The 24,712-nt window shown below is 33.1% G+C and overlaps 1 protein-coding gene, 1 non-coding gene and 1 pseudogene across 2 annotated transcripts; all 3 read right to left on the bottom strand.

The window, feature by feature from the left end:
- Positions 1-299: 299 nt before the first annotated feature.
- LOC126017881 (olfactory receptor 5D13-like) lies at positions 300-1,244 on the bottom strand (the record flags this gene model as incomplete). The annotated part of the gene is made up of 1 exon (XM_049779945.1): positions 300-1,244. A coding segment is annotated over one exon (945 nt), but the record flags the coding sequence as incomplete, so codon positions are not given.
- Positions 1,245-8,900: 7,656 nt separating this feature from the next.
- Positions 8,901-18,870, bottom strand: LOC126018633 (olfactory receptor 5D13-like; annotated as a pseudogene).
- On the bottom strand, positions 15,410-15,540 carry LOC126019435 (small nucleolar RNA SNORA51). Its single transcript, XR_007499144.1, has one exon. It is a non-coding gene; the product is annotated as a small nucleolar RNA SNORA51 (small nucleolar RNA).
- Positions 18,871-24,712: the final 5,842 nt, after the last annotated feature.

Here is a 24,712-nt window from a genome sequence, read left to right as displayed (position 1 = left end):
ATTTTGAAAATTAAAATATTTAATGAGTCTATTTGTATATATTAATTTTAAATATGCAAGGTGGTTCTTTTACAATGAAGTGCAATTTGATAAAAAAAATTAGAATAAATGTTTGAAGCTCCTATATTTATATTCTCTGTTAATAATAAAGATTTTTACAGCAAGTAATAATTTTTATATAATATATGTGCATTTTATATGGAATAATAATAATTAATAATATTAGTTATCCAAGTTAATACTATTTAACTTGGATACCTAATGGCCATATCTGAAAACAGAAAGATGATGTTTTTGCTTTATATTTTATCACAGAAGAACTTAGTATGAAATAACTTTCTGACAGTTTCTTTCACATCTTTATTCCTGAGGCTGTAGATCAGTGGGTTCAGCATAGGAATAACTACTGTGTAAAAGATAGAGCCCACCTTGACCATGAGCCATGAATTTTTGGAGTTAGGAACACAGTAGAGAAAAAGGATGGTCCCATGGAAGATGCTAATGGCAGTGAGATGGGAGGCACAAGTGGAGAAGGCTTTTTGCCTGCCCCCTTTAGAAGGCATCTTCATGACTGTAATAAAAATGAAAGCATAAGAAGTAAGAATGACCACCAGCGTGCTTACTTCATTGAAGGTAGCAAGGATGAAAAGGAGTTTCTGACTAATATAGGGGTCAGAATAAGAGACAGAGGCAATAGCAGAGTGTTCACAGACAAAATTGTTTATGATGTTCTTTCCTCTGTAAGTTGCTACCAGGAGAAAGTAGCTTAGAGGAATAGCACAGATTAAACCCCAAGAGTATGATGCACCCACTAACATGGCACAGAGCTTGTGGGACATCACAGTTGTGTATTGTAGAGGGTTGCAAACAGCTACAAATCGATCATAGGCCATCACAGCCAACAAAATTGTTTCTGTCACCACAAAGGTACATTGAAAGAAGTATTGAGACACACATTCTGCAAGTTTGATAGTTTTGTCTTCCACAACCAAATTTTCTAATAGTTTGGGGGTAACAACTGTTGAATAACAGAAATCAACAAAAGATAAGTGGCTGAGGAAATAGTACATTGGGATTTGGAATTTAGGGTTGATCTTGATAACCAAGATCATTCCCAGATTGCCTACCACAGTGACTGTGTAAATTATTAAGAAAAGCACAAACAAAGGCAGCTGAACTTCTGGATATTCTGAGAAACCCAAGAGAATGAATGTGGCTTCAGCACTCTGGTTATCTGGGATCCTGTAAATAATATATCAATATTTATTCAGATAATCATCAAATGAACAGCTTTTGAAATATGCTAGTTAAAATTAAAACCTGAAGAAATTTTTGAAAGTTTCCTGTGTTCAATAAATACCTTACCTTAAGATCTACAATTTCGAGCATCATTACAATGAAATGAACTACAATTTAGAGCATTGTTACACTAACACTGTTTTCTATAAGAGGTCAATATAGGGAGTCAGTTGAGGAAAGAGTAAAGGTAGAATTAGTCAAGCAAATGTTTTGAATAACAGGATTACTTGAACAAACACCTGGTCATCTATTTACTAAGCAAATATTTTGAATCCATCTGAGTATAGTCAAAAATACACCCTTCGCGATAATTCACATATCTTTTCATTTGTTGACACAGCCTAACGTCTTTAACTATGACAAGTTAGAGCTGAAAATAACATCAGTGGCACAGAGTCATGCTTTATTAAAAATGAGTTGAATTCAATCTATGTAATAATATTTTTCATAAATTCTTAAACACAATCACAAACTTCAATTATTTTTCTCCAACCTTATCTGCCAGTAATGATCAACTTCCAGCTTCCTGGTGTGTCAGTAATGGACTAAATTCTCCCAAGAACATGACCAGAAAATAACAAGTCCCAACCTAATGACCAGAAACTGTTTTTATCTCATTCTAAAAATTTTCTTATAAGCCAAGAAAAACTGGAATAATTGTAGTATCTTAAGGTCCAGGATACCAGACTTTGGCATCCAAGGATGTAAGCTACCAGGGAGAAATTAAACATAAAATATTGGGAATTAGAAATGTTTGGGAGCAACAAAAAATGTCATAAAGGTAACCTTATTCCTTGAACAAAGCTTTCTGAAAGGATCGCCCATTGCCAAGCCTGTGAGTTATCTCTGATTATGGGGAGGGGTGACTAGCAACCCTCTGAGTGCTCTCCATCGACATCTCAGAGTGTGCCTCTAAGACCTCTATTAAAAGTTCCATTGAGAACAGCAGTAGAGAGGAGATTCAGCCTATTTATTCATCTTTCATCATTAATTCAATCATTTTAATACTTACATTTTAATTGTTTGCTTAACAAAATTATTCCATTGATCACCAACAGTTAAGTCAAGTTCAAATTTTGAAAATGTCTGTTGTGCATTATTGATATATTGCAATAGTTCTGCTAAAGAACTCTCTGCTTAACATAAGTCTAATTATAACATGTCAATTAATTTGATGGAAAACTATATCACATCATTATAAGATGATTAACTTAACCTACCTAAAATTTCCTGAGTTGTGATGCATTTTCCTGAAGTATTTCTTGTGATTTTTAATTTTTTTCATAACGTATTCTTGCATTAAGCAGATTTTTCGACTTCTTGATTACTTCATCCATGTGACCCTGCTTAACACATTTCTTAAAGTATGATATTTTATTAAGTATATGTTATCAATGATTATATTGTCATTAACATAGTAATTTCCAAAAAATAACAGTATGTATTTCAATTTTTATTATTATTTACATTTGTATCATTTACATTGTCATTATTATCATTTAATTTGTAGCATTTACATTTGTTGTTTTTTTAAAATAAAATTTAGTTTATATAAGCATAGATTAAACACTACAGTACATCTCTCCAATAAACTTATATGTAGGTGTAATTTTGACTACATAATAACTACATAGTTGATATTATCTTGCTTAAAGGTAAAGCTCCTAAAACCCCTGTGATTTTACAAATAATAAAATCTGGGGCTGGAGCGGTGGCGCTAGAGATAAGGTGTCTGCCTTGCAAGCACTAGCCTAGAATGGACTGTGGTTCAATCTCCCAGCGTCCCATATGGTCCTCTCGAGCCAGGACGATTTCTGAGTGCATAGCCAGGAATAACCCCTGTGTGTCAAAGGGTGTGGCCCCAAAACAGACAAAAACAAAACAAATAATAAAATCTATAAAAAATACCTTTAGATAATCAGAAGACTTTGTAAGATTTAAAGGGTCTCAATTTTGTGATTAGAGATGTGGAATTGTCCTTGGCAAACTTTTATCTTTAAGAGGAAGAGAAAATAATGCTTGAGATAGTATTTAGATTAAGAATATTTCCTCCTTATCTACATACTAAATCCTCATAATATTAAAAAAGAATGTGTTTTAGAAGAGCATCCCAATATAGAGAGTTGAACACCAAAGGACTATGTGGAACAGTAAGATTCTTTCCACAATACATAGCTTTTATGTCAATGTCCTGAGTTTTGTTCAAAAACTAAAAACTGATATTGCAAGAACAAAGAGCTTCCTGAGTTTTATGTACAAACTAGACAATCAATATAAATCCCAAAGGCAGAATTTCTAACCTGTTATCTATAGCCAATTTAAAAGTTCAGACGACAAAATTTCTGAGCTTGGACATGATGCCAGAGAGCAGTATTGCAGATCTGAATAATTAGTATGTAAAATATTATGAAATTTCCTTGTGGAAGTGTATAAATTGAAAACTTGAAATCCTGTTACAGTCAAACAAGTGTACTATTAAGTGTGGAAGTGTAGAGAAGACACTAAAGTTGTGTACAAGTCCCCAAAGTAAGAGTAAGTGAATGAGCAAATCTCAGCTACACATTTAGGTAAAATGTTATTATGCATTTGGGTAAGTGATAATAAACTAATAGTAATATGAGATTGGTAAATCAGTAAAACATTGATAACACATCTTCTGGCCTACAAAATAACTAATAAACATGAAATCTCTTGGGAATGAAACATCCTGAGTTAACCTATGATGGGTGTTGTTATTTTTAAACATCCTGACATTAGGGGGGAAAAATACAAGTGCATTTTCTATCATTACACATAATTACCCTTGAAGCTACCTTCTGACTGCTTACCTAAAACATACATGTCACTGTTCTAAAGGGAAGAACTTTTCACATAAAATGCTATGATGTTTCTAGGCTTTAAAATAAGTTGCAGTTAAGCACTCTAATTTCCACTCTGTGATGACTTTACTATTGAAACTGTGCAAAATACTGAATGAATCCAAGAATAAGCCTTACCTATCACTATGGTTTACCATAATTTTCTTTTATAATACTTTAATATTTAGATTATTATTGCATGTATTACTACTTTATGAGTACTATTTACAATTAGCATTATCAATTCCACACACATATCAATGTGTGAAAATTTTATCAGTATTCATACATATTTACACATTTCAGAAAATTGATTTTCTCTATAAGTCTTATGACAGTGAAAGGTTAATAAGAAATCATTGACATAAAGTATACATATATTTAGGAATTTATTCATGGCATACTCACTTTGACATTGTTAGCTCATTTATATCTAATATAAATCTGGAAACTACGAAATGTTCAAGAGAGAAGTGAAAAATGTATATGATTTACATATACAAAGGGAAACTACTTCACTATCAGCAAAGTGAAAAGTTGATTTTGCTCTAAATTGTAGGTAGCTAGATAATGTTGTAATTAATGAAATGAGTCATAAAAAGAATAATAGCAGATTATTAAATTGATAAAGCAATATAAAAAAACCAATACCTAGGAAAACAACATAGAATGTTCACAAATATCTCATATTTTACTACAAAACTAAAGTTACCAAGAAATAGGAAGAGGAAGTTTTAGTGAAGGAAATAAAATACAGATCAGAAGTGATATAAAGACAATGGTAGAGGGACTTTAATTGATGAGAGATACTAGTACTTATTAATATTCTCAAATTTTAATTAACATAAAGATCAATATTTTGTGCCTACTTTTCAGAACTTAGGGCCCAATGTTCAAATATGGTAAATTATATGAATGCATACTCATTTCAGTTATTACCTTAGACCACTTGTTAATTTTGAATCACTGGTGAGATGTTGGTTACTAAAAGACTCACAAGTCCTAAAATATTAAATATTAAAAATAATTTTACTTTGTTTACAAGTAATAAGAAAAGCTAATTAGTGATACTCTTAATTTTAATATAAACTTAAAATATATTTTAAATACTACCATGGGCTTGAAAGACAATTTAGGGACCAATGTGTTTGCTTTTAAAGTAGAGGGACCCAGTTTATTTCTCAGTACTAATAGGGTCCCTCAACCATCTGAATATAGAGTAACTTCTTAATATATAAAACCAGGATATTAGTCTGAAAAATTTACAGAAATTATATAAAACAAGTATAATATAACTCTTTCTGAAACCAAAGAGCCAACAATAAGTATCAAATAACTAAAGATTATTTATTTTGACAAACATACATATTTATATATGCTCTCATATATACATATATGGAGCATTTTGACAGAGGGACAAGAGATCATGTACATTAGTTTAGCATATTTAATTTATTTATTACTGCAATAATACTAACGAATATTTTTAATTTCTTGACAACTATTTGTTTAATATGGTTATCCCATATAAACTTACCAATTATATGCCAATATGTGGCTGAAGTCACAATGTTCAGAATCAAATCAAATAAAAGAATGGTCAGCAATAAGAGCTAGCAATAAGAGCTTACTATACCCTCTAGCATTGACCCTGTTAGAGATACAATGATTTTCAAGATTTGCTTGTCACTGTATTTGTTTCTTCTTAATTCCTTCTCTACTCTTCTATTTCTTTGTTTTGATTTCTATTTTTTGTTTGATCTTACACACTTGTCCATACTACTGCAGGTGCCAGGTATATTAAATGAAGTCGTATATAAGATTAAAGAGCTAAAAATATTTAGGAGGTAGAAAAAAATTTAAGAGTGAGTCAAGTACATGCAATACATTTGATTCCCAGTACCCTATTTTGTCCCTTGAACACTGCCAGTAGTGATGCTGAACACAGAATCTGAGATGAGCCTGGAAGCAGGGATAAATCCTTAAAACATGCTGTGGCTCAAAAACATATATACTCAGAAATCTGAACTAAGGAGAGATTGTTTATTTTTACAAGAGAATGGTATGAGTCACACTTGAAAGTCCTCATAGACTACTTCTGACTCTACAGTAAGGGCACTCTTGTGTAGTATGAGGACTTGATATGGTATTAGCAATAGGAAATAGGCAATTAAATTAGAACAAATTAGAACAGAAGTTCAAATGCTCGAAGTTTCCCATTGAAATCTAAGGATTGTTATGATTAAAACTAGAAGGATCTAGGAATGTTTTGTTCTTTGCTTTCCAGTTACTCCTGTCATAGAATTGCCATTGCATAGCCACAATGAACCCCCAAAGTGATGTTAATTAGATAAATTGATACTTTAAAATCCAGTTTTTCATAATTTCTGGGTAATATTCTGCATAATAGGAAATAGTATAGTGTGATATAATATTTCTCTGTGTGGGGCCGGGCGGTGGCGCTGGAGGTAAGGTGCCTGCCTTACCTGCGCTAGCCTAGGAGACGGACCGCGGTTCGATCCCCCGGCGTCCCATATGGTCCCCCAAGCCAGGAGCGACTTCTGAGCGCATAGCTAGGAGTAACCCCTGAGCGTCACCGGGTGTGGCCCAAAAACCAAAAAAAAAAAAATATTTCTCTGTGTAATGTTAAGCATACATGAATAAGAAAAAATAGCATATTTTTAGGTACATGTCAGAGAGTACTTATATTTGTGTTCTAAGATAAAGATTCAAATACTTTCAATAATGAGCTGAGAATTATAAAATAAAATATAATTAGACCTTTGACTTTTGCAAAGATTATTGGACATGGGATGAAATATGAAATTACTATAAAGCTATTTTAATAAAAATTCATTTACTCACTTAAATGCTGGATAATTTGTCTTGTTCGATGTGGAAAATTTTTGTTGAAATTGGTTGATCCAGTGCAATTCCTGGTGATTATTTAACTTTTTATTGAAAATAATGATTGATTTAAAAAATAGTGATAGATGATTTTATTGTTTTTAAATGTATGTTTAAGATTTATAAACTGTACTTTTCTACCTTAAAATAAAATCAGTTTAGAAAGAGAAAATATAAAAGCTGTGTGCAATACCAGCCTGCATACATTAATACACCACCAAGTCCTTAGAGATGTTAACTCTAGAGAATATCATTGGAATGGGGTGCCCAAGAGAGCAAATGAGAGATTCAAACAAAGCAAGTTGTTCCCTGATTTTCATCACATTTAACGTCTGAAACTATTATTCAAGAAATATATCACAAAGATGGACTTGACATGAAGTTTGATTTATCTCAAACAATATTTATTTAACTCCCTGTTCAAAGGTATACAATTATGTATCTCACCGGAGTTTAAATTATTTTTAATTCTGCTAATAAAAACTGAATAATAACTGCTTTTATATTTATAGCAAAATGCCACTTGGTATTTTGTGTTGCTGGAGAAAACTGTACAAAAGGCTTCTGACAGTAGCCCTTTGACATCAACACAAAGAACATATAAAATGTGTATTTTATATTGAGTCCTAAGAGAAAAAGAAATTCCCATTCACAGTTTTGGGGAAGACCTTGTGGTGTAATCATTCTAAAAAAGTATATGGTGAATTATCAAGAAATATAAAATGAACTCCCTTATCATCCAATAATTACACATAGCATCTAGCCTATGAAAGAAAAACTAATTCAAAATATGCATATCTATTTATGTTCATTACGCTATTCTACAGAAACAAAAACAACTCACATATCTGGTATAAAATTAGTAAACAAAGAATCTGATATACAAAATACCAGATATGTGAGTTGTATGTAGCTATTTTCATGTGCTCTGGTGGTCTGTGTCAGGGGCCAATCCTAGGTGAATGGGCCTGATGCATGAGTATGTGAGGATAAAGAAAGCAAGACAGACATAAAAGAGAAAATTTTAGATTCAGGAGGATCACAGTTTCATGCATTGAGAGCCCTGTTCTCCAACACACTGTCCTAAATCAACACTCATAGGAAGAACTCAAAAAGTTTAGTCCTGGGAGTTTCTCATCGTCTATTTCCTTTACTGTTCATTCTCATTGGGATTTTTTTCCTGGGTATCTGGAACCCCAGTGATTCAGGTCAGCGCATGCAAGACAAACATCCTACCTACTTTTGCCACTGCTCCAGCCCCAACCCCAGTGATGCTCATGTTTTTATATTTTTTTCTCTTGAGTTTATCCTCAAGTTCTATTGCCATTTCTTTATTTCTTTCAGAATACTCTCTTGCCTCTTCTGTTGTGTGGAGGTGCTATGTAGCTCATCTTCTACTTTGCTGAATCTATCCTCAGTGGCTGTATTCTGCTGATATCCTCTTGAGTCTTACAAGTTGTTTGTCTCATCATTTCTTTATATTCTTTGAATATTTTTTTTTAAATTTCCTCTTTTAAATTCTTTATTAGATATGGTATGTGAATGGCTTTCGTTGGTTGGGTCTCCAAAAGTGCACACATTCAGTTACAGATTATAGTGGGGTTCTGCTTAGTTTTCCTATTGAGAAATTTGTTTTTATGGTAATGTTATTTATGGTACAATTTCCAGTACATGCCTTGACCTGAAAAAAATGTGCAGCCATAGAGCATAACAGAAGGTTGAGATCCTGCTGGTCTCATTCACCTCAGTTTGATTCAAACAGAGGTTTTCTCCCCCCCAAAAAAAACTCATCCTACAACTGACAGGCTGGTTTTTGTGGTGTTACATACTTCAGGTTCAAATCACACTGGCACTTTTTAATTCCAAGCTCTGGCAACTAAGACTGCTCTGGCTGATCTCATACACTTCAGCTTAAATAAAATTGGGCATTTTTATTCCTCCAAATTTTTGCCCATATTTGACAGATTGCTGCATCTGGGTTCAAGAACCTCTAGTTTATTCAAACCAGGACTTTTTAAAATCTAATCTCTGGCCAGTGTCTATGTTCATGTTAACTAGTCACACACACCTCAGCTCAATTCAAATGAGAATCCCCCCAATCCTAACTCCTTTTACAATCAAGAAACTGCTGTGTTTCGGTTCACATACCAACATAATATACATAGATATAATTTATACACTTTGTGTTCCTGATCCAGTGAATATTTACTACATTACTGAGAGGCAATAATTAACCATATGCCATTTATAAACATTGGGCAAATCATCATCTGCATTGAATGAGTAGTAAAGGAATGCAGTTAGTATTACTACATACAAAGATATAAAAATAGAACTGAATTTGCATTCTTATAAATCAATTTTTAGAAATAGTAGTCAGCAATGTATTCCTTGAGCACCATTTGATGTGGCCCAAGAAACATAACACACCAAAAGGAATAATAACTCATATTCATGACTATTTATGTAAGTATCTGAAATAAAATGTACATTTCAGAAGGCTATAGTAATATTATAACAGTAGCACATTTTCTTGCTTGCAACTTATCAGAATTTGGCCCAGCGCCATGTGCTTTTCTGAGTCCCCCAGGAAAGTTAGGAGTGATATTTGTTATTTTAATATTTATAGAAAGTCATATGTAAAAAAGAAAAAGAAAGTCCATGTGTGTTGGGAGGGGGATGGTTAGGCCTTTCTTGGCTAGGCCTGGCTCCTGCATCCCCTTTGACTGGTGGGTCTTTAGGGTGCATGATGATGGTGGAGAAATTCACAAAGCAATAAGATGAAGTTCCAGGAGTCAGCCAGCTTTATTTCATGGTCCTAAACACCATGTACATTTCCTCAAATGGATCCATGCTAAGCCTTTTCTAAGAGCTTCTTCTCTGCTCCTTCTCTGGCTCGCTCTGCCTCTGTCTCCCTTTCTGCTGTTCTCCAGGCTTCCCTGATAACTCTCCTTCTATTACCCTTAATCCCCCCCAATCAGACACCTCTACCAGCCCATTCCAGGAGTGGGCAGTTCTGATCATTCAGGTAGGAAAAACAAGAAATTGGGAGAGGGGATACCCACAATCTCTGATAAAAAAAAATAAAAAGTCAGGAGTAAGACCTGAGCATTATTGGTGTGACCTAAAAACAAATAAAAGAAAAATTGATAACCATAACCCAGGGGTCTCAAACTCAATTTACCTGGGGGCCGCAGGAGGCAAAGTCAGGATGAAACAGGGCCACATAAGGGATTTCACACAAAAAAAGTCCTCAAACGTCATTATTAACAGTTTAATTATTTCTTCTGAACATGAATAGAGCATTGAGTGAAGATCATGAACAGTTCTTCTGAACATGGCATCTTTTGCTTATTCCTTGCAGCCAGAGACTTGACAGTGCTTCTTCTCACAACTCTGAACCACATTTGGCTTTAGAGAGGAAGCAGTTGAGACCCTCAATATGGCTTGAAGATGATCATCATTAAGTCTAGACCTGTACCTTGAATTATTGAAGTTCAATGTGAGAATAACTTTTCACACAAATATGTGCTCCCAAAAAGGCACATGGTGCGCTTGAACATTCGGGAAAGCTCAGGGAAGCTGGGGGGCAATTCTCTCAAAAATTGCCCATGCATGTCTGCTTTTCCACTAATCTCCCTGAACTTGGCTTTGAGATCAGAGTTGCATTGCAGGTCAATGAGCTCCATTTGAAGCACAGGAGGGGCATCTTGCACATCAAAGGAAAAGGGATCCACAAAAACTTGGAAAGTGGCTCTGTCCTTTTTGAAGACTGCAAATCTGTGATCAAATTTCTTCTCTAGCTTAAAAATAGCATCAACATATTTCTCACCACTGAATGGCATGCCTGCATCCACAAGTTCCTTGCATGCTGGGGAATGTCAAAGGTTTGTCTGAGAGAGCTGGGATTTCCAACATTATAGAATTGTCTTATATAAAGTGTCTGAAAATAAGTCTAGTATTACTGTTGTAGTGAAGGTAGTGTGCTAATATGGTAAGACTTGCTCCATTAAATTTGAGTGAAAACCCACAAAGAGTTAGGGACTGGGTGAATCCTAAGTATGTGTTTGGGTAAAAACTACAATAACTCTAATTATCTCAATAAACTTGATGAATCAGAGGAACATCTATAACCTGTCTTTATGCCTAAAAACTAATAATCCTAAACTCTCTTGGGACTTGAACCCCTGAGTTAACCTAAATAAGTTCACTGGAGTAAAAACAAATAATGGTTATTATTATATTTAAATGCTCTGTTTCTGGGGGAAAAAAAAGCCTCAAGAGCATTTTTCTACAAGTTTATGCAATTAGTCTCAATGCTACATCCTGAGTGATTAATTAATTCAGAGATGACACTAGGCATTAAGGGAAGAACATTTCACACAAAATATTATAACATTTCTAGGCTTTACCATAAATTTCAGTTAAACTTTCTGTAATTTCCACTCACTTATTGCTATCTGTGGGGAGAACTGTAAAATGTATCTATGGGAGCCAAGCATAAATATGACATATTATAAATGTTTCAACTATTTTTAATTTATAATCCTTTTGTTTTGTAGTGTAATTTACTTTCCTATTTCATGTATCATTACTTCCTGAGTGTATCTTTAAATTTCACACAAATATCTTTGAATGATAATTTTATGAATATTCATACCTACTTAGTTCAGAGCATCTTCATTTTCTAGAATTATTATGATAAATTCTAAGAAGTTATGGGTTGTAAGGGAAATCATTTACATAAATTATAAATGTATTCAGAAATTTATTCAAGTTATTCTGACTTTCATATTGCTTTCACAGTAGTTTTAATGTTCTACTACACCTACAGAAAATGCTATATTTCTAGTATAAATGGTGTAAATACAGAAGTTTGGTCAAATGCTCAAAGTTTTTCATTGAACTCTAAGAATCATAACATATTTAAGTGACAGAGAATGTAAGTCTTGATGAAGGGTTTTCTCTGCTTTTCATTGACCAAGTGTCATAGGATTTTCATCAAGAGCCACTACATACTCCTGAAATATCATAATAAGTTAATAGTTATTTGTAAAAACATTTGTAAAAATAGTTAATAATATAATAAATAATATATAATTATTATATAATCTAATATGATAAATAACAGTAATTAATAGTTATTTGTAAAAACATTGCTGACATTTTTCAGCAATAATGCTTTTCTATAGAATTTTCTGATATTATAATTTATGTATAATCACAAATAATGCATCATGATGTAACTGGTCTCAGTATAATATTAAGCATGGTGTGAACAACATATGAAAAGTAGTTCCTTAAATTATAGGTCAGAAGTACGTATGCACATATTTCAAGAAACAGATTAAAATACTAAGAGTAACAGAAAACTTAGAGAGTCATACAGTAAGATATAAGTAATCACTTGACTTTTACAAATATCATTGGGACATGGAATAGAACAAGTTTCTCTCAGTGTGAACACAAACAATATTAAATCTACTTAAATGCAGAATAATTTGTCTTCTTTAATATGAATGTCTCCTTGCTGAAATGAATAATCCCTGTAAAATTTTTACTGACCATTTAACTTATTTGTAAAATAATTTCCAATATAAAAACTAGCAATAGAAATTTACATAACATTCAAATGCATATTAAAGAAAAATAAATTGTTCTTTCATTCTAAAAAATTCAGTCAGTAGAAAGTAGAAGGATAAAAGCTGTGTTGAACATCAACTTGTATACATTTATTTACCATCAAAACCTTAGAGATGTTAACTCCAGAGAATATCATTCCCAAAATAGCAAATAAGGGAATTAAACAAACCAAGGTACTCTCTGATTTGTATTTCATTTAATTGATGCTAAAGGTTAGAAATAATGATTCAAGGAAGACATGGATGGGAATACAGATGATGATTGACTCATTCTAAGTCTTAAATCTGGTATCAAAGGTATCATTGATCAAAGGTCATATTATCATGCATCTCACTGGAATTCATGATTACTTACTTTTCAACAATTCTAAAGAAAACATGTGTGTACGTTTATACCAATGTATTAGTTGCTCTACTACATTGCAAAGAAGAAAGCAAAAGTTACATGAAAGTGCCCTTGTGGCACATTTATTTTACAGTGAAAGAACCTGTTAAACTTGAATTTAACCTGGAATTCCAGGAGAGAATACAAACCCTTACTCATTAATTGTGGGAAAGCCTTCTGATACAACAGTTCTAAAAAACAAAATGGTATATCATCAAAAACAAAAACAAAAAAAAAACTAAAAATGCATTCCCATGTGATCATGCAATTGGACTCTATCAAAAAATTTTATTCAAAAAGTATAAGCCTACCTCTGTTTACTCATCTAAATAAGCCAGGTGAGACTCTATAGTGCTGGGTGGAGGGTATTACTCATATTAGCAAATTCATCAAAAATATTCACCAAAAAATGAGCACTCTTTTCTAATGGATATTATAATTGATCACTCTGATAAAATGAATTTTAAAAATAATAGTAAGAAATTACTCAATACTAAATTTTAAAATCCAAATTAAAATTTTACTTTGAGGGCCAGGGAAAATATATGATTATGACATATGCTTTGCATATAGCAACCCTAGTGTCACAAGATGGTCCCTCGTCGTCAATGGGTATGATACTGGATGCCTTTAAGAAGGTCCAGTATGGACGTGAGCACTGTTGGGACTGAGCAGTATTGAATTATCTGATTGTGTAGGTAGAGAATCTGATTGCAGCTGTCTCTGTCTCACAAATTAATTATGAGTTTCATTCTAGAAATCTTATAAAATATGCCAAAAATTCATGATGCACAACATTTTAAACTTAATTGTGTAATTAAATATATTTATTAAACCACAAGCACAAAATTTTAATTGCAGAAAAAGAATATTTAAAGATTGGTTTATTTATTTATTATTATATTTTGTTTTCAGGCCACACTCAGTGATGCTTAGGGTTTACTCCTGGCTATGCACTCAGAAATCACTCCTGGCTTGGGGGACCATATGGGATGCCAGGGAATTGAACAGCAGTCTGTCTGTCCACTTGTGCCATCACTCTGGCCCCTAGATTGGTTTATAGTTTATTAAAATATAAAAAGAATCTCTAGGGACAGAGTTATAGCACAGCGGTAGGGCATTTGTATTGCAAGTAACTGACTCAGGATGGACCTGAGCTTGATTTCCATATGGTCCCCTGAGCCAGCCAGAGTGATTTCTGAGTGCAGAGAAGGGAGTAACCCCTGAGTGCCACTGGATATGACCCCCAAAACAAATAAGTAAATAAATAATTGGAATCTCTTATTTTTATGACGCTTATAGAGTAAATAGTTTATTCTTCATTTACCAGCCTACAAATTAAATGATACTAAATTGTGTAAAAATTGTGATAAAGAATATTTTATTTCCATTAGAAGTTTTACATACAATTTACATAAAATATGTATAGATAAAATAACATTAACTATATTAATGCATAGCAAAGACAAACAGATATCTGCAAATTTTATGCATATAAATTCAAATTCAAACAACTTAACCTGGTGGACCAGAGAGATATCACAGCATAGGGCATTTGCCTCGCACTTGACCCTGTATAATTTCCAGTATTTCATATAGTTCCCTGAGCCTGGCAGGAGCGATTTCTGAGCCCCAAGCCAGGCGTAACCCCTGAGCACCACCAGGTATGACCCAAAACCAAATCAATATATAAAAATAAAAAAAAACAAACACCGGTATCAAAAATAATTTTATTTTGACAAAAATGTCATTTGTTTATAGTAATCTAAAACTTGGAAAATAATAGCATATACATATGGGACTAACATATTCTGATGGAAACATGAGACATTATCAAGAAGGTATTTTCCTGGGCCTGAGAGTTAGTACAACAGGTTTGCCTTGCAGCCAACTCAAGTTTAATCCCTGATATGCATATCATATCCTGGGCCCACCAAGAATATTTTCTAAGCTCAGAATCAGGAGTAACTCCTGAGTATCACCAAGTGTGACCCCAAACAACAACAACAAGTGCTTCTTGAAAGAAATATTGAAAGCGTTCGTTGGAAATTGAGTCAACACATTCTAACTCAGACTTGAAAGTTTTCTATTCTTAAGGAAGGAGAAATTTTTGTCACATTTGGACTTCCTAATGGGCTTTCACACAATAAAAGATGAGAACCACAAAGAACATAAGGAATTCATTGTATTTTTAATGTATTTTATTTTTCAGGGACTCAACATTCAATGAGACTACAAAATGAATGATACCAGGAATTATATTTATTTATTTATTTATTTATTTATTTATTTATTTATTTATTTATTTATTTATTTATTTTTGTCCCCCAATTCACAATACAGACCAGCAAAGGGCTTGATTGAGGTGCATATGGGGAGCATTTACTATACCTCCTTTTTCTATATAGTCTGTGTAAAGAAAACAAGTTGTGATAATAATTGGGAAGCCTTATTTTTTTCTTTTCTTTTTTTTTTTTTTGATTTATATATATAAAACCCTTTACCAGTGCAATACTCCTATCACGAATATCCCAAGTCTCCTTCCTCCTCACCCCACATCACCCTGTACTCTAGACAGGCTTTCTACAGAAAATTTCTACAGGAATTATATCTAGATGGACATAAAATGAAGATTAAATGATTTGTTAGTTCATTCTTGTCTTGAAGGATATAATTGGTATCTGTAGAAATGCCTACTTGCTCACAGATATTAAAGGCAGATTAGTAGACATATCATGGTTGTTCAGTTTTTATAATAAATAATAATGACTGGCACACTTATTCAATTATGTATTAATATAAAATGTTATTTCATATTGTAGTAAACAAATTTGACAAAAAATAATGGAAACTTTTATACTATAAATACAATAAATGAAATTTTTCAATAAAATTTATAAAATAAATAACTCATTAATAAGTTATAACACATAGATGTATATAAAAACTGGAGTGTTTAATCTAAATATTATTTATACTATCATTAAGAGTTTTTATAAGTATGTTATATTAACAATAGAAAAATGTAAAAATTTAGCTACAGAGAAATTTAAATTTAACATAAAGTGCCGATATTTTTTAACATATCAAAAACACTAACCCAAAATAATTATTATACAATGAAATGCAATTTTATAAAATTATATTCAGGATATTATGTTCCACTTTTATGAACATTTTCATTGTAGGTAATAACATATTATATGTGTATATGTGTGTATAGAATTATACATGGCTTAAAGAAATAAAATTTGACTGGAACATCACATTTATAAAAAATAAATTTGACATATTTGTTTTATTTTTTTTTTGCGGAATAATTTAGTATGACATATCATTATAGCTGTTTCTTTCACATCTTTATTCCTAAAGCTGTAGATCAGTGGGTTCAGCATGGGGATGACCACTGTGTAAAAGACAGCGTCCACCTTAACCATGAGTCGTGTATTTTCAGAGTTAATAGGAACATAGTAGAGTAAAAAGATGGCCCCATGGAAAATGCTAATAGCAGTCAGATGGGAGGCACAGGTGGAGAAAGCTTTCTGCCTGCTCCCTTTTGAAGGCATCTACATGACTGTGATAAAAATGAAAGCATAGGAAGTAATAATGATCACCAGAGTGCTTATTTCATTGAAATTAACGATGACAAAAATGAGCATTAAATTGAAGTGGGGGTCAGAATAAGAGATAGAGGCAATGGCAGAGTATTCACAGACAAAGTTGTCTATGATATTTTTTCCTCTGTAAGATGCTTTAAGTAGAAAATAGGTTAGAGTGAAAGAACAAAAAAATCCCCATGAGTATGTTGCACCCACCAAAAAGGAGCAAAGCTTTGGGGACATTACTATCGTGTAGTGTAAAGGGTTCCAAATAGCCACAAATCGGTCATAGGCCATCACAGCCAACATAAATGATTCTGTCACCACAAATAGACATGCAAAGGCAAATTGAGTGACACATTCTGAAAACTTGATAGTTCTGTCTTCCACAGCCAAGTTTTCTAATAGTTTGGGGGTAACAGTAGTTGAAAAACATAAATCAACAAAGGATAAGTGACTAAGGAAGTAGTACATTGGGATATGGAGTTTGGGGTTGATCTTGATAAACAAGATCATACTCAAGTTCCCTAGCACAGTGACTGTATAAATTATTAAAAATAGCACGAACAGAGGCTTCTGGAATTCTGGATATTCTGAGAAACCCAAAAGAATGAAAGTGGCTTCTGTACTCTGGTTGTCTGGAATCCTGAAAGCAGCACAGCAAAGTTTAATCAGATAACTGAAAAAACCATTTGGAATATGCAATTGAAGATGAGGAAAGGTGATCTTCCTTAACTATAAGGAAGATACCTAATTTCATTGAAGACCTACCCCAAGCAATCCAACCTACTATGATCACAATTAAAAACCACAAAATTTTATTAAAGAATATCAATTTAAGGGGGCTGGAGCGGTGGTGCAAGTGGTAAGTTGTCTGCCTTGCAAGCAGACTAAGACGACTAGACTAGGACCTACCCACTATTCAGTCCCGCAGCATCCCATATGGTCCTCTAAGCCAAAAGAGATTTCTGAATGTATAGCCAGGATTAACCCTGAGGCTCACAGGGTGTGACCCCAAAACCAAATAAAAATAAAAAATAAAAAAGGAATATCAATTTAAAAAGTAGGATGAGAAGAGAAGAGAGCAAAGGTAGAATTCATCAACATGTTTTAAAAAATAGGGTATCAGTCATGGAATTTATGCAAATAGTATGCAAATTTATACAAAGTATACACCTAGTGTACATGTAACAATGCCTTTAAACTTTTAAATCTATGTGCAATTAAAAATTTTACTGAATGTAAGGCAAACACTTATACTATATTTTCTACAGCCTAACCCTTTAAACAATACGTAGAATTGAAAATAAATTTAGTGGCAAAAAGTCATTTTTTATCTAAAAGTCATTATATTATTTTCAATAATTGCATTTGAATTTTCTTTCTTGCTTTCTTTCTTGCTTTCTCTTTCTTTCTTTTTCTTTCTTTTTCTTTCTCTTTCTATTTCCTTCCTTTCTTCCTTTCTTTCTTCCTTTTTCTTTCTTTCTCTCTTTTTTCTCTTTTTTTCTCTTTTCTTTCTTTTCTTTTTCTCTTTTTCTTTCTTCTTTCTTTCTTTCTTTCTTTCTTTCTCTCTCTTTCTCTTCTTTCTCTCTTTCTTTCTTTCTTCTTTCTTCTTTCTTTCTCTTTCTCTTTTTTCTTTCTTTCTTTTTCTTTCTTTCTTTCTTTCTTTCTTTCTTTCTTTCTTTCTTTCTTTCTTTGTTTCTTTCTTTGTTCTTTCTTTCTTTCTTTCTTTCTTTCTTTCTTTCTTTCTTTCTTTCTTTCTTTCTTTCTTTCTTTCTTTCTTTCTTTCTTTCTTTCTTCTCTCTCTCTCTTTGTCTGTTTTTGTGATGCTCAAGGGTTAATCCTGGCTATGTGCTCAGAAATCTCTCTTGGCTTGGAGGACCACATGGGACACTGGGGGATCGAACTACTCTCCTCCTAGACTAGAGCAGGCAAGGCAGATACCTTACAGCTTGCGCCACTGCTCCAGTCTCTTATTTGAATTTTCTATCCTTAACAAATATAGGTCAATTTACATATTATGTCTTAATATTATTAGGTTTGGAAAATTATTCCTACGAATATCTACATTTAGTTAAAAATAAAAATTGAAAAACTTGGGGCCTGAGAGATAGAGCAGCAGTAGGGCATTTGCCTTACATGTGGCGAAACCCAGAGGGACCTGATTCAATTCCTGTCATTGCATATGGTCCCCCAGCTTGCCAGGGGTAATTTCTGAGTGCAGAGCCAGGAGTAACTCCTGAACATCGCTGAGTGGGACCCAATAATCAATCAATCAATTAATAGCAATTTAAAAATTGAAAAGCTTGCCCTTCATTGTGTATTTTAGTAATGATTATTTAGAGTTAAATAAATAGATATAAATAAGCTTAATTATATCATTTGCCTAATGTATTATTTTTCTAGAGATTATTATCACCACACCTTAAAATTAACAGCTTAGCCTACTTCTAACCTACCAGGTGGGGAATTTCTTCTTCTTGAGGTATTTATTTTAATCTTATTTTTAATTTATCAACTAGCTTTGTTAATATATGCAGAGTAGTCTTAAAATAAACATAAATTATAACACTTTATTTAATATATTTGTTATTTCCTTATTTCTTCATTAAGAAGATACTTGATTCATATATCATGATCATGAATCTTTAATCATATCATTGTTGATGTGTATATTCCCTCGTATACGCAATATGCTAATTTCATTCACAGTGGCAATAAGGCTTATTTCATATATTTTTTCTTATCTACTATATCATCTCTGTGAAGTACAATTCTCAAGAGGAAAGCTGTAATACTAGGTATACTAAGTATGAAGTGAGCAAAGTCATATGTTCAATAAACAAATATAGGAGTGTAAATTCAATACATAATAAAACATATTATGATCCAAGAGTGTAATTTTATTATATGATAATAAATATTTAATCATACTTTCTTATACACAAAGTCTGTAATTTGTGAAATCTCCTATAGTATAAGTGCTACAAAGAATATCTTAAGTTATGGAATGACTTTGGAAGTTACCAAAGGAAGTAATACTGTGATTATAGAATCCTAATTTATCAGTGGAAATCTTAAGTTTTTTCTTAAGAGGAAGAGGAAATAAAAGTTGACAAATTAGTTAATGATGAAGCTAGTTCATTTCTTTTTTTGTTTGTTTCTTTGTTTTGGGGGGCCACACTTGTTTGATGCTAAGGGTTACTCCTGGCTAAGGGCTCAGAAATTGCCCCTGGCTTGGAGAGACCATATGGGACGCCAGGGGATCAAACCGTGGTCCTTCCTTGGCTAGCACTTGCAATGCAGACATCTTGCCTCTAATGCCACCTCTCCAGCCCCTAATTCACGTCTAATTAAGAAATCCTCATAAAATATTAAAATCACAAGCTCATTTATAGTGAGGTCTGTACTATAAAACAGAGAACTCAAAATTATTTTCCCAAACATAGCTCCTTTCTGACTTTTTCAGAGTCTTGTTCATTAATTAAAAACAAGTATCCCATAAGAAAAAGTGCTTCTTGATTTCTACACATGATTTAGCAAATCAATATGAAGCAGAAAGGTATTCCTTATAATTTACTTATAGCAATTTTAACAGGAGTATAGATGCAAAATTGTCATAGAATTAGAGTGGTATGTGGCTTGAGAGCAGTCCAGAAAATTTGAATATTTGACATGTAAAATCTTATAAAAATTTTCATATAAAAAGTGTGAAAAATTAATATATCTAAAAATTTCTAACACTCAAAGAATTGTAACATTATGGATAATTTTCTTCTAACAATATATTGGAAATGATGTGAGCCTCTAGAAGAAAGGTATATGAATGAGTGAATTTTAGGTATTTGTCTGGCTAAATAGTGTAATAATTCAAAGTAACTAGAACTTGTTTAATCAAAACTACAGCTCAAACCAATAATAATCCTGAAATCTCTTGGTATTGAAACACCATGAATGAGCAAAAAAAAGGGTCTATATGTAGCTCAGAAATATTAAGCTATTTTGATAAAGCATTATTTTTAAAATGCATTTTATCATGAATGATGTCTTTTTATAATTATTTTGAGAAATTGTGTGCATAATTACAAATGACAGATTATGATATAAACTTGTTTGTAAAGATTAGCCTAAGATGTTCAGGTCAGGAAAAATACATGCACATATTTTAAGATAACGAATCAAATATATTTAATAAACTGAACTAAGTGTGCCAGGCACTAAGATATATTCATTTTATTTTCACATAATTTTAACTGGGCTTAACCATATTGTTTCTAATGTAAATATAATAAAATGGAATTAACTTATCTAAATGCAACATAATTTGACTTATTCATTTATGGGTAATTATTTGCTGAAAGAATAACCAGTAATTCCTGTTGACAACTTATTTTCTTAAAAACGGTTGTTAACTTAAAATGTTATTATGCATTTTATAAAATGTATGTTAAGAAAGTAATTGTTAATCACTAGAGGTTCATGGAAGAAGAAAGTTTAAAAGCTAAGTTTAACACAAAATTTGTTATATTTATGTATAACCAAGGCCTTAGAGACATTAACTCTAGAGAATATCATTGAAGTGATATTGCCCAAGGTATAAAGTCAATTAATTAGAGGAAACTAATTCCTCCATGATTTCATTATTTTTAATGCACAATGGTAATTAGCAATAATTTCAGTATATACATTAATCCATTAATTTTTTTGTTTCCAAGACTGAAAAATTTTGATGTCATATTTTCAAATGCCAATTAAAAGCAGAAATAAATAAAATACATAGAAAATACACCATCCTTGGGGCCAGAGAGATAGCACAGCAGTAGGTACATAGCACAGCACATGCTTTGTATGTGGTTATCCAGGAAGGACCCAGTTCAATTCCCTATATGTTTCATTTTACTATATGGACCCCCGAGCCTGCCAGGAGTGATTTCTGAGTGTAGAGCCAGAAGTAACCCCTGAGCACTTCTGGGATGGCATCCCATCCCAGCCTGCCAGGGTTAATTTCTGAGTGCAGAGCCAGGAGTGGCCCCTAAGCACTGCTGGGTGTGGCCCAAAGACCAATCGATGAATCAATAAATAAATTTTATCAAATAAGGTTAAAAAATAGAAAGTACACCATCCTATACCAGGGCACTTTTTCCATTGCCAATGTCCCTGATCTTTGATTCTTCTCCCCTCTATTCATCCCACCTGTTTCTTGGGCAGGCTTTTCAAGCTTTCCAGAAAGATGGCAGTCTTTCCTTAGAATATTGGAAAAGAGTAGAGAGGGATATCAGTAGGTTTCATGAACAACAAGGCCCTAGGGTAGTTCACATTACTGCCTTTCCCTTACGGTCACAAGGGAAAAAATGGACAGCAGATCCAAGTTAAAATGTCTGGCTCAAGAGACTAAATCAGAAAAATTATGAGTCTTCTGATGACAAGATTCTGTAGAAAAACATAAAGATTGACTTGATAATGAGGAGGAGGAAGAATTGGAGGAAGACAATAAAAATCTTTTGACTGGCTACAGCCCTTCCTCCTATGCAAAATCTAGAAAATTTATATAAAAAATTAGACCTATTACCGTATTTTTGGGCACTACCCAGGAGGTTTACCATACAGAAGATTTAAAGTTCTGTTTCCTGTAATGTTGGAGAAGGATGAGTAGCCTTCATGGCAAACTTTGCCTTTTAAATTGTTAATTCAAGGGAACTGAATGACTGCACAGCAGTAGACGTTCTGCCTTGCACGCGACTGACCTAGGATGGAGCCAGATTTGATCCCCGCATCTACATGGTCCCCTGAGCCTTCCAAGAGCGATTTCTGAGCGCAGAGCCAGAAGTAACCACTGGGCACCACCAGATGACCCCCTCTCCCTATAATATGCATAAATCACTTGCCTGAACCACTTAGAAAAAAGGTTAAGTGACAAAAGAAGAGGCCAAAAATATTCTTAAGTCGAAAAATCAAAAGGGAAAGGACTTTATGACCTATAAGAGTTCAGGGAAAGAAGATTTATGAGTCATGGGGCTGGAAAGATAGCATGGAGGTAGGGTGTTTGCCTTGCATGCAAAAGGACGGTGGTTCGAATCCCAGCATCCTATGAGATCCCCTGAGCCTGGCAGAAGCGATTTCTAAGTGCAGAGCCAGAAGTAACCCATGAGCACTGCTGGGTGTCACCCAAAAATAAAAAAATTAAAAAAAAGGAAGAATATGGATCTTATGGATTCTGGCATTGATGTGTCCTGCATTTCAGGGAAAGCTTGGCCTTCTTCGTGGATGTTCACTTCACTTCCTCCTCTATTTTGGTCCTGGACTTAGCTCACAATGTGGCCCAAAGTTCTCAGATTTTGATTTGAGATGATGAAGAAGGCACAGGGACATTTTTTCCATGCATATCGCCTGATCTACCCTTTTCTCTTTGGAGAAAGAGACATACACGGAGAGATGATGTATTAACAAAAAGAAAAAATTTAACTAATTAGCAGCTTTTTTCCCTAGGGGCTGCTGTTCAAAATTATGCTGATAAAAATAATTGTAAAACTAATGAGCCTGTTTGGGTAAGGGCAGTGGCCCTTGGTACATATACACAATGGAATATTATGCAGCCGTCAGGAGAGATGAAGTCATGAAATTTTCCTTTACATGGATGTACATGGAATCTATTACACTGAGTGAAATAAGTCGGAGGGAAAGAGAAAGATGCAGAATAGTCTCCCTCATCTATGGGTTTTAAGAAAAATGAAAGACATTCTTGCAATAATTTTCAGAGACAAAAGAGAGGGCTCAAAGTTCCAGTTCACTTTCTGATGCTCACCACAAAGAGTGATGAGTGTAGTTAGAGAAATAACTACATTGAGAACTATTCTAACAAGAATAATGAACGAGGGAAGTAGAAAGCCTGTTTAGGGTACAGGCTGGGGTGGGTGGGGAGGAGGGAGATTTGGGACATTGGTGATGGGAACGTTGCACCGGTAAAAGGGGGTGTTCTTTACATGACCGAAATCCAACCATAATCATATTTGTAATCTAGGTGTTTAAATAAAGATATTAATTTAAAAATATATAAAAGAAAAACATTATGAAAACTCAATTATAAAAACTAGGGGTAATCCAGAGCACCAACAGTCAACCACAAACAAAATAATATCTCATCATCTTTAATTTTAATGTATACACTTTTAACAAAACTTACATTACAGAAGCCCTAGATAGAGAGAGATTATAATAGTGAGGGTATTTGCCTTTCATATATTTTGCATGACCCAAAATTGATTCCTGGTAGCCTGAGCATTCTTTGATTAATATCTGAAGGAAGAGCAAGGAGTAAGCCCTGCATACAACCAACTGTGACCAAAAGGTAAAAAGAAAAAAATTAAAACTTGTTACATAAAATATATATATATCAACATAACCAAATTACAAATTTAAGCTAAAAGCTGTTGGAAATTGAAGGTTCTGGGCAGGGTTATGCATTTCTATTAGCAAATTCATCAAAGACATTCATTCACAAATAAATGATCACCCTTTCTATAATGGATATTGCAGTTGATCACTCCATAAAGAAAGTAAATTTTAAAAATATAATAGTAAGAATTTACAAATTTCTAAATTTTTAAAATCAAAATTAAAAAAATACTTTGAGGAATCAGGGAGAAATAAAGGATTATTTGCATATGTGAGATGGTCCCTCACCATCAATGGGTATGACACTGGGATCCCTTGAAGGAAGCCTAGTTGGTCCTTCATCACTGTTTGGATTGAGCAGCATTCTTGGTACAAATATTGAAGCATCTGATTGGGTAAGTGGAGAATAATAATGCATACCATTAGAGATTCCCTTGCTCATAAAATCAATATATTATGAGTTTAATTCTAGAAATTTCATGAAATATGCCAGAAATTTTATGATGCATAAATATTTTAAATCTAATATGTAATTGAATGTATGTATTAAACTACAAGCAAAACCTTGTCATTGGAAAAGAATAATTAAATTTTCTTGATACTTAATTTAAAATTAAAATGTATCCCTTA

The sequence above is a fragment of the Suncus etruscus genome, chromosome 9, assembly GCF_024139225.1.
Source record: "Suncus etruscus isolate mSunEtr1 chromosome 9, mSunEtr1.pri.cur, whole genome shotgun sequence".
Lineage (NCBI taxonomy): Eukaryota > Metazoa > Chordata > Mammalia > Eulipotyphla > Soricidae > Suncus > Suncus etruscus.
This window is presented reverse-complemented; position numbering and strand designations above follow the sequence as displayed.